Source organism: Lissotriton vulgaris, chromosome 10, assembly GCF_964263255.1.
Source record: "Lissotriton vulgaris chromosome 10, aLisVul1.2, whole genome shotgun sequence".
Taxonomy (NCBI): Eukaryota; Metazoa; Chordata; class Amphibia; order Caudata; family Salamandridae; genus Lissotriton; species Lissotriton vulgaris.
Window position 1 is genome coordinate 909,061,655 of NC_141698.1, and position 15,194 is coordinate 909,076,848.

The 15,194-nt window shown below is 41.3% G+C and overlaps 1 protein-coding gene across 1 annotated transcript in view; it reads right to left on the reverse strand.

The window, feature by feature from the left end:
• Nucleotides 1-15,194, reverse strand: part of LOC147688995 (ATP-dependent translocase ABCB1-like) — an 856,748-nt gene that overhangs the window by 366,724 nt on the left and 474,830 nt on the right. The window contains exon 16 of the mRNA XM_086941881.1: nt 3,894-4,064. Coding sequence (XP_086798007.1) covers nt 3,894-4,064 — 171 coding nt within the window. The remainder of the gene's footprint in view (nt 1-3,893; nt 4,065-15,194) is intronic.

Below are 15,194 nucleotides of genomic sequence, written 5' to 3' on the forward strand. Positions count from 1 at the left end.
TAGTTTTTATTTGATCTATGTTAGAACTGGGGGTCTCTAGTTGTCAGAGGTAGGTACCACTGTCCAAATAGGGACCCTTGCTTCTAGTCAGGTTAAGGAGGAAACACTCTTTAGATAACCTCTGCTCATCCCCTTGGTAGCTTGGCACAAGCAGTCAGGCTTATCCAAAAGCAATGTGTAAAGTATTTGTGCCAACACTCACAGTAACACAGTAAAAACACCACAAACTGACTCCACAACAGTTTAGAAAAATAAAGGTATGTAATCTAAACTACACAAGACCAAAACAACAAAAATCCAACATACACAGTTCAAGAATATGGTTGCAAAAGAGTTCTCAAGGTTGCAATAAAATAATCCACAGTTGCGTCACGTTTTGCCAACAGTACCTTTTAAAAGCGACAAAGTTCCAAAGCAGAAGCTGGTGCTGTGGAAAACAAGTGATGCTTTGCTCCTGAGACCATGGGGAGTCGATGAGACAACCCCGCTGCAGCAGCGGGCGTGTTGCGACAAATCCGGTCTGTATGGGGAGGAAGGCAGACTTGTATGCATTCCGGTGCATAGGTTCCGTAGGAAGTTTTCTCTTGCAAAGGCACGATGCGATAATCTTTGGAGTTGGGACTATCTCCGGGGCGATGTTGCGCGGACCGGCGGTGATCTTCCTTTTGCAGCTCCTCGATGCGATGGCTTCGGCGACGACACTCGCAGCGACGTGATGCGGTCCGCAAGCAAGCGGTGCGGCGGTCTCACCCAGCGACGACAGGCTCTGATACGGCACTCGCAGCGATGGTAATCTTCCCACACCGGTCTGGTGCATCCCGCAAACAAAGGATGCAATGGCTCTGGCAGCGGCAACAGGCGCTGCGACGATCTCGAAGTTCTTAGAGGCGGGAATTTCCTCGCACTGTCAGGGATGCGCTCCCCAAGCAAGCGATGCAACAAAACTTGTAGAAAGGCTTTAAAAGCTTCACGTTTTGCCAACAGTACCTTTTAAAAGTGAAACATTTCCAAAGCAGAAGCTGGTGCTGTGGAAAACAAGTGATGCGTTTCTCCTGAGACCATGGGGAGGCGATGAGACAGCCCCGCTGCAACAGCGGGCGTGTCGCGATTAATCCGGTCTGTATGAGGAGGAAGGCAGACTTGTATGGATTCCGGTGCATAGGTTCCATAGGAAGTTTTCTCTTGCAAAGGCACGATGCGATAATCTTTGGAGTTGCGACGATCTCCGGGGCGATGTTGCGCGGACCGGCGGCGATCTTCCTCTTGCAGCTCCTCGATGCGATGGCTTCGGCGACGACACTCGCAGCGACGTGATGCGGTCCGCAAGCAAGCGGTGCGACGATCTCACCCAGCAATGACACGCTCTGCGATGACACTCGCAGCGATGGTAATCTTCCCGCACCCGTCTGGTGCATCCCGCAAACAAAGGATGCAATGGCTTTGGCAGCGGCAACAGGCGCTGCGACGATCTCGAAGTTCTTACCGGCAGGAATTTCCTCGCACTGTCGGGGATGACCTCCCCAAGCAAGCAATGCAACAAAACTTGTAGAAAGTCTTTAAAAGCTTGGTTTACAGCTTCCCAACACATGTACACTTCCAGAGGCACCACAACTGGCCCACACACTCTAGAAAGGACAGAACTCTCTCAGCAGAGTTCAGGCATGCTGGGGGTGAAGTCCTTTTGTTCCTGGGACTTCAAAAACAGGGAGCCAGCTCTTCTCAGGCCCTTGGAGATTCCTTCAAGCAAGGGTACACAGCACAAAGCAAAGTCCTTCCCCTCTCCTTGGCAGCAAAGCAATAGCAGGTAAGTCCAGCAGAGCAACAGCCGGACAGTCTGCCTTCTTCAGTTTGAGCTTTCTCCTTGGCAGAGGTTCCTTCTTGATTCCAGGATGATCTAATTTTCTGTAGTCAGGGGTCCTGTACTTATACCCCTAAACGTCTTTGATCCCTTTATGCATGAGGGCTCTGAGCCCGGTCTGAACCAGTTCTGGGTGTTCCTGGAGCGCTGTGTTTTTCTGGCCTCTCCTTTCCTTTCAGATAGAGGGGCAGGGTCGTCAGCCGCCCAGCAGGAGGTGGAGCCAGCATTGTGGAAGGCAGGCACAGCCCTATTCCGGCCCAAGTGCTATCCCCTCCAACTACTCTAGATGCAGATGGAGCTATTCAGCCCAGGGATGGCCCACTAAGACTCTGGGAGCCACCCAGCCCCTGTCACTCACAAACCAGAAAGTCATTTCACAAACAGGCCAAGGCACACAGAAAGGTCAGACAAGAGAACAGCAACTTTCTAAAAGTGCTGTTCTCAAACACAGGATTTAAAAACAACCTTTCCTAAAAGATGGGTTACTCATGTGGGTGGCACAATCAGTGCTGCGGGCCAACTAGTAGCATTAGAATCACCAGCCCTAGAACACTCAGTGCACTATACTAGGGACCTACTGGCAACACAAATATACCAATCATGGATAACCAATCACAGTAACAATTTACCCAGGGAGCACTTGCACTTTGACACTGATCAGCTGTGGCAAAGTGTCCTAAGCATCTAAACCAGCAAAAACAAAATCCAGCACAGCGTCAAAAATACAGGATGAATAGGCAAAAAGTCAGGGGAAACCCCACCAAAGATGGCAGGTCCACACTTGCTTCAACAAATTGTAACACAGATTAGAATAAAGGTGCGCATTGCAGCTAGGTTCATCACAACCACGAAAGCAATAAAAATACACAAATCGCATACGTGGCCATATGTCACTGCACACTCAGTTATCTCTCTTTCAAACTAGAGATCAGAGGTAGGAACAATACCTTAGTGGCGCACATGCTTTTGAGTATCAAGACACGACATTTTAAACATAAATGCACATTAAAGCGTTCCATTTGCAATAATGCTTAACAAGCAGCCTAAAGACCTGCTGGGCATCTCCTCAGGCCTGTCACATAGTACTTAGCTCCCAACTCCAGAACCTCTAACCAAGAGGTCTTCAACTTTGATAACCTACAACATCCTCAGCTCACTGTTTGTTCTTTCTTTCTTACGTCCCACCGCTAAAGTGTTTTAAACATTTTCTACCAACACTCTTCTATTTTTCGGGACTGCAATAATTTAGTATTTCAATCTACCATTCCCATTTTCCCTTGGTATGTTTCAACCTAACATGGTTTTGATGCCTTTACTCCGAGTTAAGCTACTTCCTCTAAATATGTATATACACACCCTGATCCAGCTGCTTTGATTAGTATAAATGTTTTTCAATTGACTCTATATGCATTCTATCATGTCGTCATTTATTGTATTAACGCGATTGTCATTATGTCTCACTCATCTAATTCTGCCTTCCATGAATGGCATTGCTTCAATGTATGAATCAATGTTTCATCCCAGGTGTATGCTCCCTTATGTAAATGTCTGCTTCGTCCTTACTTACTGTACTAGTTTTGTTCATACTACAGTTTGATCCTTCCCGATGCCCTGATGCTGTTCCCAGGTCAACGCTTTTCCCTTTCTACTGAATGCAATAGATGCGTTTATGCCACCTGGAAAAGCGTTTTACGGCATCTTGAAGCTAACGGCAATGGTATATCTTAAACTAATTAAGTAATGAAAATAAAACCTTACCAATAGTGCATCTTGTTATTGCATTTCCTTTTCATATATTTTTTTAGAATTAGACACACTTAACCAACCAATGTTTTGTGGTTTATTAGTAAGGAGATGCCTGTATTCTATCCCCTGGGTGAGGTATACAATGTATGCAAGTTATACTTTGCATGCAATTCTGACCTCTCATTTACCATTGCAGTCCCAGGTGGGAATGCACCTAATGGTGACATCTGCAGACTCCAGGCATGGCACATGAAACATGAAGTACATTCAGTGATAAGAGTTCCCTTACCTTATCCAGAGCTTCTTGCACCACCGCTTCGCTCTGAGTGTCCAAAGCAGATGTTGCTTCATCCAGCAGCAGAATCTTCGGGTTCCTTGCTAGGGCTCGAGCAATGGCAATCCTCTGCTTCTGTCCTCCACTCAACTGGGCTCCTCTTGCACCCACTACTGTATTAAATTTCTTAAACAAATGTAAAAATGTTTGTCTGAGCCTAATTTGTTTCTCTTTGGCTGATCAATATGTCAATATACTCTATTAAATAACCTACTTATCACATACACGCTGTAAAGTACCAGAAAACACAGTGGTATACATACATTATAGTGAGAAGGTAATCATTTTTAAACTAATCAAGCCTTGGTGCCATTACTCTTACTAGAAAGTAAAAGATACACACTGCATGTAAGGGCATTAATAATGAAAATGCACAGGCATGCGTTTGAGAATGTGTGGAGTCATCGTGGAAAAGCAATATGTGCAACGTAATTGAGGATTCTAAGGATTGCATAATTTACCAGAGCAAAACAAGCCCGCTGATCCTTTGCACTGGCCAACAAAAGACATCCTGTGCTGTGTCCTGGAGCACATGCACTCACCTGGGGAGGCGAGCATGTGTGTGCATTAAACTTAGACGCTTTACTATGTTTAAATATAACCAGGATCAGAGAGAGAAACAAAGTCACAGCGACTCCACCGGTTTGATTTAAAGAAAGTGTATCACACAATTACACTTGCATCGCCAAATCCAATTCGAAAAACCATTTCTTAAGAATGCAAAATAAGGGATACAGGGGCATATTAGCAAGAACCTCGATAAAATTATCGCAGTTTTAGCAGCAGGAAACTGCCGCTAGAACGGCGATAATGGGCTTGCTAATATGCGTTATAGAATTCCAATAGAAGCCCAGTTTAGATGTCCTGCACCTCTAACCTGGGCTTCTATTGGAATTCTATAACGCATATCAGCAAGCCCATTATCACTGTTTTAGCGGCAGTATCCTGCAGCTAAAACAGCAATGATTTGAGGGGGTGTGGCTTATGCGTCGAAGGGTGATGCTCCGTGAGCTCCATAGAGCTACCGGACTCCTGGTGTTCTAAGGACCTTTCTTTATACCCTGAGGAGCCTACTTCTTGGATTTCCTGCTAGCGGAACATGGTCCGCGACCGCTGACCTTTTGGATGTTACATGCCGTTTTTGCAGCTTAATTGAACTTCGGTGCTTCTTTGCAGTTACAGGACGCGGGCGGCCGCCATTTTGTGCCGTTGAGCCCGCGTCCTTTTCCTCACGTTTACAGCACCTCGTTTACCGCAGTCTTCTCCTTCGCGTTGCCATTCTCCTTCCAGCAAATAATAAGGTATGGCATAATTTGCAAGGTTTTAGCAGTGTTGACCCGGCATGTCTCCTCTCAGTTGCCACTTTCTCAATGTTCCTCTCAGACTTAGGCCGCCATTTTAGTTTTTGGCACTGAGTTTTCTTCTTCATCGACTGCTTTCAAATACCATGTTCTGCTTCTCATCACTGACACAAACAAATATTATTTGAATGACTGTTTGCCCTTTTGTGATTAATTTTATTATTTGAGGCTTTTTTTTCTCTTCAATTCTGCTGCAGTGATTCGTCTATTGTGCCTATACTGCCAAGTGAGGTAGTAGTCAATGCCCTCATTATATTTTTGACCTTTTATCCTGTGGCTTCCATTGTCAATTCTTCAGAGAGTCTCCTTGTGGGTACTTTTTTGGTCATATCTTTCACCCTTTCTGAGTCTTGCCGGATTTTGTTGACTCTGGGTTTTTGTGAGTGGTTTGCACCCTTTTGAGCTCACGTTTTATCCTCGATTCTGGTGTACCCTCACATTGTCATAATGGCTCATGATGCAACCAATGTTAAATCTTCTCACACCGGAACAAAGCCAAAACGTTTCAAAAATGATCCACCCTCCGCTATTCATACCTCTCCAAACCCAGTTTTGGACTCCATCTTAGAGGAAGTGAGGGGACTTCAACCATTTATGTCTGCTACTAATGAAAATCTCAAGCAAATTGAAGAACGATGGGTCATTATGGAAGGCAAGGTTTTAAATTTAGAACAACGTGTCAGTGATATTCAGGATGTCTCCTCTAAAATACCTTTACTGGAAAAAGAGATTCAAAAGCTGAAGCTTCACACCAAGGACCTTGAAAATCGAAATCGGAGGAATAACCTAAGCGTTTATGGTGTTCCGTAAAATTTGGAGGGGTCTGATATGGTGTTCTTCATACGGAAATTCCGACATGAGCTTTTGGATCTTCAACCTGCATCTCATCCTCTTAACATCCAGTGGGCCCATCGTTTAGGTCGTCTCATTTCCAATACGTCTAAACCTCGTGGTATTATCATTCTTTTTCTTGAGTTTACTGAACTAATGAATGTTCTAAAGAATGCAAGAATCAAGCGTCGTCTCGTATGGTCTGGACATAGCATATTTATCTCTCAAGACCTTTTAAATGCAATGAATGCTCGGAGTAAGGAGTTTTTGAATCTTCGCCCTCAAATGAGACAGGTGAACATCCAATATGGTATCCTACATCCATGTTTCTGCAAGATCACTCATAATGGCCGTACACGCACGTTTGATTATCCTCAGAAGCTCCACGCATACCTTCATAGTGTCTCTTCATCTAGCATGGACACTAATATTTGATATTTCCATCCCACTGAATGTACTAGTATTGCTGTTATGTTTTACTATGGCTCTACTCAATGTTTCCTTTTTGCATCATTCTTCCCTTGAGGTTCTGTCGTTTCATCCTTGTTTCGAATTCTTTCTCTTCCCTTTCTGCTCGTCTGCTGCTAGCTGCAGTCCGTGCTCTCTTTGGCGTCTCTTCGCTCCCGATGTCTTGTTTTTTTCTTCCTTCTCAGACTAGGCATTTTTGCCTTGATCTGTTTATTCATCTTTCTCTTCGTATCTATCTTTTTTCTCTCCTTTTCCTACCTTGTTTTTTCCTTTTTCATATTCCCTTCTTGGCTTGTATACTACTCCACTTTCCTCTCCTTATACAGTCTCTCTTTTTTCTTTGGTTTTTATTTCCCATGTTGTTGTGTACTTTGTATTTGGGTGCATTTTATCCAGTCGATCTGATTGTGTTGGATATTTTCTTCATATGTCATGTTTTTGTTTGTTGTCTTTTTATTTGTAGTTATTCTCCTGCAGTGTATCCACTCCAAGTGTATCTCCGCTTCCTTGCCTTCTGTCATGTGTAAGTTTGTCACGTGGAACATTCAAGGTCTTGGACATCCATTCGCAAGTAGTTTTTCTCCAAGAGACTCACTGTACTGATGTGGAATCAGCTAAGCTAAAACAACAATGGGTGGGTCAGGTTGTATTTTCTCATGCTGTTAACAAAAAAGGGGGTGTTGCTATCTTATTTCAAAAAGGATTGTCTGTTCAAATGATCTCTTCTCAACATGATGATGAGGGTCGTTGGGTAATGGCTAAGGTTATGATCCAGAACAAGACATTGGTTTTGGTTAACATTTATGGCCCTGTTCGCCCTGACCCCAACTTTTGGAATAATATTAAAATTCTTATCTCCTCAATAGATTGTCCAAATATTGTACTTGCTGGTGATTTTAACCAATGGCTAGATCACTTTTCTGATAGACTCTCCTTAAGCAAATTTCACCCTGATAGATCCCATAAATGCTTCCAATCTGCCATTACCTCTCGTCCCCTCTATGATGCATGGAAAACGTGTAACCCTGACTCCCATGAATATACCTTTTTTTCAAATGTTCACCAGACCCGCTCCAGGATTGATTACATTTTGGTTAGTAAATCTTTACTCCCTTCCATTCAAACATCCGAAAGTGGTTCCATTTTTATTTCCGACCATGCTCCTGTCCAAGCAGTCCTTGACCTTACCCTTACTTCTTCCAAATTTAATCGCTGGAAATTAAACACTTTTCTTTTGTCTGATAATGTTTTTGTAAAAGAAATTACTGTTTTTATTAACGAGTTTTTCACACTTAATAACCCATCGGACACCTCTATCCCTAACACTTGGGATGCTTTTAAGGCGGCCCTAAGTGCTTTCATTATATCCTATGTCTCTAAAAAGAAGGAACTTAATAGAACTAAATATGAAGACCAACCTAAGAATATCAAACATCTTGAACACATGTATTTCTCCTCCAAGTCTCCTGATGCCCTTCAGAACCTAATAAAACCAAAACCTGAGTTAAATAAAATTGTTACTGTTGAAGCTTGTAATACTTTACTAAAAATTAAATCTAAATTCCATGGGGGCCAATCCTAGGCTGGTAAAATGTTAGCAAATTATCTAAAAATAAAATCTGAACGTAAAAATGTAGGTCCTATTGTTATGACTCTACCAACAAACTGGTTACGTCCGATGAAGATATTGCAGAAGTTTTCCATAATTATTATCAAACCGTTTATACTGACGATACATGTCCTTCTGCACATAATTTACCTTCGTTCTTTGACTGCTTACCCTCGCCTTCATCTCTTCCTGATGAATTTGCCCACTTAGAAAAAGATATTTACCCTCAGGAAGTTCTTCGAGCTATTAATTCTCTCAAAAAATCAAAAGCTCCAGGGCCGGATGGACTGCCTGTTGAGTTTTATTCTACATTTCATGCCATCTTTGTACCGAAGTTGCTACAACTTTTTAATTCCTTCATCACTGATGCTAAGGCCTCTGCGTCCTTTATGGATGCTCTAATCATTATAATCCCCAAACCCGACAAAGATCACTCCCAATGTAAAAATTATCGTCCTATATCCCTGATTTATTATGATTGTAAAAGATTTGCCAAAATCCTAGCTTCCCGTCTAGATTCTCTTATTCCGCTTTTGATTAAAACTGACCAGGTTGGTTTTGTGAAGGGTAGACTTGTAGCTGATAATACTCGTATTTTCTAATATTATTTCCCACAGTATAAATTTCAAGGACCCATTAGCAGCCCTGTCCTTGGATGCTGAGAAAGCCTTTGACCGTATTAATTGGCAATTTATGTTCCGTACACTACATTGGTTTGGTTTTGGTCCCATTTTTATTTCTCTGGTTAAACTCTTATACTCCTCCCCTAGAGCCAGTGTTTTTGTTCATAACGAATTTGCTAGATTTTTTCGCTTATCTCGTGGTGCTAGACAAGGATGTCCTCTTTCCCTGTTATTGTTTATCCTTTGTCTTGAACCTTTTTTGGAACGAATCCGAACCAATCCTAACATTAGTGGTTTTAAACTTACCTCTATTGAAACAAAAATCTCTGCTTATGCTGATGATATTTTGGTTTATATGGCTAACCCTGTCACCTCTCTCCCTCCCTTTTTGGATGAAGTTTGTTTATATTCTTCCATTTCCGGATACAAACATAACCTTTCTAAAACAGAAGTTCTACCGTTAAATTCTGTCTGTTATCAATACATGTTCAGTTCTACGGATTTCACATGGTGCCCTTCCAAAATCAAATACCCTGGAATTTGGTTTTCTTCTTCGCTTAGTGACACACTCAAACATACCTTTGCTTCCCTTACACGTAAAATCCAATCACTCCTCAATCTCTGGTCTCCATTATTTTTGTCCTGGTGGCGTAGACTTGATACTATTAAAATGATGATCATACCTCATGTACTTTATACTGTGTCTATGCTTCCGATAAAAATACCCAATTCCTACTTCACTCGCATAAATTCTATTTGCTCTAAATTCCTGTGGAACAATAAACATCCTCGCATTGCCTTACACAAACTCATTCGTCCTAAAAATGAAGGGGGTGTCCGTATCCCCAATTTTAAAACTTACCACTCTGCTTTTCTGATTAAGCAATCCTTTTCTTTAGCCTATGACTTTGTGGATGCTCCGCTACCCAGGTGGGTTGCTTTTGAACAATCAATATTAAAGGATTTCTCGTTCCAACACATTGTTTTTATGTCAAACTGTTCCTTTTTGTCCAAGCACCCAGTTCTTAAGTATTCCCAAACACTACTACATGACACTTTCTCTAAAGATCTATCACCTCTTCAATGTTTTTTGTCATCTATTGTGTGGTATAATAAATTCCTCAAATATAAGGGCAAGTCCTTCTATTATAAATATTGGAAAGAGAAGAACATTTTATTTGTCCATCAATTTTTTTCCAATAATTCTCTTATCCCTTTCCATGACTTGCAAACTTTATATCACTTACCCATAACTTGCCTTCCAGTATATACCAATATTACTGCTGCCATACATTCTCACTTGTCCACTCTTTCTGCTCCTGACACCTTACCGTCTTTCTCTCCCTCTCTTCCTCTATATCCTTTATTTTCACTACACCAACCTAAAGCTGCTCTTGTTTATAAAATGTTGTTATCAAATGTTATTGATAGATCTAAATCACCTATTGAGAATGCCTGGAAAACTGACTTATCTGTTTCTTTATCTGTTGATGTATGGGATCGTTTACAGTCCAAATTGTTTAAAGTTTCTATTGCTGCACGCATTACTCAATCACTATTTTTTATCTATCATAGAGCTGTTATTACGCCTGTTAGTATGTCTAGGTTTTCCCCATCAGCTTCTTCATTATGCTGGTCGTGTTCTTTAGAAACAGGTACTCTTAAACATCTTTTATATGAATGTCCTTCTGTTTTATCCTTTTGGAATTCCATTTGGAATATTTGCATGTGTATGTTTCATTGATCCTCCTGGTTATCATTATTGAACGTGTTTCTAGGTTATGTTTCAACTGATATCGATATTGTACCATCTAATGCTAGACTGCTTGATCTTTTTATTGCTGTTGCTTTTAAAGTGATTTTATCTTGTTGGAAAGATAACTCCAAATTATCTGTAATTTCCTGGTGGACTTTCATTTGTGACGAGCATAGGATTGCTATTGCTTCATCCTCCTCTGTATCTCTGAAAATTAAATCTGATCTTCTTTGGCTCCCCTTTACTACCTATCTCTCGTCTAAATCTCCTAACTGATTACATCGTTATCTTTTCTTTCATTGCATATATTCCCCTTATTCCTATTATGGATCCCTTCTTTTCTTTTTCTTCTGTTTGCCTCTTCTCCTTCTCTTCTCTTCTTCCCTTTCTTCTTCTTTCATTCTTTACTTTCCTTCTTTTCTACTCTTTCTCTGTTTAACTTTTCTTCATTTTTTCATTCCATATATGCCTTATGTTTTATATTATTATGGTTTTACCTGTACCACTATAAGGCTTTGTATTGTGTTCGTTAAAACCTAATAAAAATTTCTTAAACTGAATAAAAACAGCGATAATTTTAACGAGGTTCTTGCTAATATGCCCCCAACTTCTGTAGTAACTCAAATTGTATTTACTATAAAAACTATACAAAAAACATCATATAGGGAATAGTGCAAACAAGGCAGCACTCTTATAGTGCAGAAATATATTAAATGGAGCCACATTTAAAAGATGAAAGATGGGTTGTATGGCAATTCAAGGTAAGAGTCCTTTCAAAGTTATGATGCTTATATGATTAAGAAGGCAATACAAGTTGTATTATTGAGGTTTCGACCATAGGAGCTTGAATCTGCCTGTTTCATATGAATACTAAAGCCATTTGCCTATAAAAAAATTGAAGCTACCTGTTGATAATTGGAAGTCGAAGGTGTATGCATTGCCCAACATAATGATCCCATAACTAATGACTACAAACATAGGGCCTCGTTTATGATGAATTAGAATAAGGCAGCACCCAAAGTCTTCTTGCTGCACTGTCCTACGCCAATGTGGAAGGCAGGAATGCACCGTCTTTATGGAATATGGTGCATTCCTGTCCTATTCCTGTCCTTTCCCCCTGCACTGTTGCACAATTTGCTGCCACACACCAACCTAGACACCCGTGTACCATGGTGCAAGGGCGATTCTGTTGCAGTCAGGGTTGTTTTTGTGCAGGAAGGGACACCTTTTTGCACAAAAACAATCCCAAAATGCATTTTCCTATTTCTATGTATGCTGCAGAATGTATGGCTTTGCAGGGCATCAAAGATATGGAGTAAGGCAAGGCAACACATGTCACTGTAATGCCTTACTCGGCACCATGAAGGCATTCCATGAGTGTTGCGATGAGTTTTCCTATTCAGCACTCAAGGATTTTGGCACTGCCCCAGATTTACTTTAATCATCTAAACCTGCAAAACCTGACGCCTCCCCAGAGCACGCGTAACAAGGAGAAATCTTTTATTTCTTCTCATTTTCTTCTTTTTTTGAAGCACACATATAAAGAGGAAAATGCCTCTTGGGATTGTTTTTGTGTAGGAAGGTGCCCCTACCTGCACGAACCTGCCTGCAATGCATACACCCAAGGATGCCTGCTTTGGCATAAGGCAGCAAAATGTGTGCCAGCAGGGGAGAAAGGACAGGAATGCATTTCTGCTCTTTCACATTGGCGTAGGTCTGCACTGCAAGAAAACTTGGGGTGCTGCCCTATGCTTATTTCCCATAAATGGGCCCTTACATTTGTACAATAATGTGAATCTTACTAGAAAAAATAGAGAACAGAATGGGAAGTCCAAACTTGTCCACATTGCTATGGATACTTCTCCGAATACATCCTTTAACTGAAACCTGCTAAACCACTGTGCCTTTTTTTGGCACTCCACTAGAGTTTTCTCTGAAAGTGATTCTGCCAACAACGTGGGAGGAGTTTGTTTAAAAAAATGTCATGGTGGCCTGCAAGACACTGTATTTTCTCAAAAACAAAGTCCCCAAAAATGGGCTAATTATGACAAAAAGAACACCTTATGTCCCTTGGGCAGAAGCACTTTCCTCTCTGTTTCTGGCATTTTTATGCATGTCTGGCACCGCAATGCCTCACATGAATGTCTAAATGCATGCCATTAATAGGATCGTCGGCCTGATTTTCAATAGCTAAAGTCTCTGTGGCAGATGGGCCCCTACTGGAAACTTATTGGCTCTTCCACCTCTAAATGAGGCAGGGGAACTGTGGGATTTTGCAAGGAGGGATCCCGAGGCCAACAAAAAAATGAAAGGAACTAGAGAGAAGTGGCAAGAATATCTGGCACAAATAACGTTGTGGGTTTAAGAGAAAATACATTTGTGGGTAAAGACATTTTTATGACATAACATGTTCTGGAATATCGATTATATAGTGCCTAATGAGTTGCGTTACTGTTATACTTATTGAAAATGTATTGATTATAATTTTTTATGGAAAACTAGACTCTTATATCATGCTTTCAAGAGAACGTTGAGTGTGATGTTATTGACAATGTAACACAAAGGGTACAACTTTATCAGGGAATTATGCCTTCTACTTGATATTGCTTTAGGCTTCTTGTTACAGCATTTCTGGTGCTTTTTCCAGGATATTTTAAGCCTTCATTCACTGTCTAAATGTACAAACGGGCCTGGCCATAAACAGAATTCATAATTAGTTGTTGCTTCAATGCTATCTAATGAATCGGCTTGATGCTCACATCTTCAAAAATTCAAGTAGTGTATATTGCAAATAGTCAGACTTTTCCCCAAAAACCCTTTTCATCCCGGTCTTTACCTATTCAATATACAACCGATGATTGATTGCAGTGAGCAATAAAACTAACATTTTTGGAGCCTGAACGTCTTCAGCAGAGCAAAGCTGTACGCTTTACAGCTAACAAACTGTAATATTAGGATTGTACTTTATTTTTTCTCTTCTACACACAAAAATGTTTTTCCTTGCCTTTTTCTCTTAAAATGTTTTACAGGCACCAATTTTCAGGCTTGTATTAAACCGTCCTGAGGATGATCATATTATTATGTTAAAGGATCGAAACGTTGTCAACTTTCTAAAACAGCTTGCACATTAATCAATTGTGATGAAACAAGTGCAACGGCTGTCGTCTGTAAGCTTGTTCTAACTGTTTGCATTCTTTACAAGCAGCTTTTGTCTTGCATGATTGTTTTCGTCTAAATGTACATGTTTTGTGAATATGAAGGACGGAGGACTGTGTCCTACATTATTGTTGTGTGTTTATCTTTGTTGGCTTTGATCAATCATTACATTTACTGCCCTCTGGACAGCATCAATATAGCACTGATTCTAGTCTATATTATTCACAGCTTTATCCGGTTTCTTTATAAGGACCACTGTTTACTTGAAATAACAAAAGTGTGAGCATAGATATCTGTACTGCGCTCACACACTACTATAGCACTTAATGGTAAAAGGTTCTTGGCATTAATTAGACATAGTTGAATTTATGGCTATGCTTGGACCTTGTCCTGTATTTTTCTTAAATCCTATAAAGCTAAAACCTGCAGAAAATGTTCTGCACATTATTTTAATGTGTCCATATTTTCCAAGAGACGCATAATCGACAAATCCATGGGTTCATATTGCAGCACAAGTTCTCATAAAACTAGTTAAATCTATATCAAAATATCCATTTCCATTTGGTTCCTGGGAATTCTCTACAGCAGCATCCACAAGATCCATAAACAGTGGAGACGTTTCACTGACAAGAAATACAAGTATCTAGTTACAACTCATCCTCCGACCTTCTTCCAGGTGGAGTAAGTCTTCTCATTTCTCATGAGCTTCTGCACTCTACGTATACAGGAGGAAAGTTGCACAGGCAGAAGAGTTCACTCACATCACAGGGCACTATATTCTCGAGCATAGCAAGAGGTTAGAACTACTAGCTCTCTGAGCCAAATATTTGTCCAATCCAGATCCAGACCAGTGCTAGAACGACTCTTCGCGGCACCCTCGCCTACAGAAACCCTGGCACTGTCCTACATTTGCCACTACTATTGATGACCTAGTCGCACCGCATGCCATCACCTCCATGGACTACATACTCAACGGAGACCTGAACTTCCACCTCAACAACTTCAGCGACGCCAACTCCACTGCCCTCCTGAACAATCTCACCAATATTGGCCTGCAACAGCTTGTCACCACCCCTACCCACAAGGTAGTACACACCCTAGACCCCATCTTCTCAGGTGGGAGCAACATCTGTTTCAGCCACACCACGCAGTCCATCTGGATGGACCATCACTGCGTACACTTTACTTTCAACACCGTCACCACTCCCAAACCCACTCCTTGCCCTCCACGAATTAACTGGATCAAGGTCACAGAGAAGCATCTCAATTCCACCCTCAACCGCAACCACCCCCGCCTGACCGATGCTAACTCTGCAGTCAAGGAGCTAAACAACTGGACCACCAACTGCCCAGATAAGCTCACACCCCTCCACACAACCAGACACTCTAGCAGACGTCTCGAAAAAAATAATGAAGAAACAGCAAAACCATGGAAGACCTGACCATCTACAA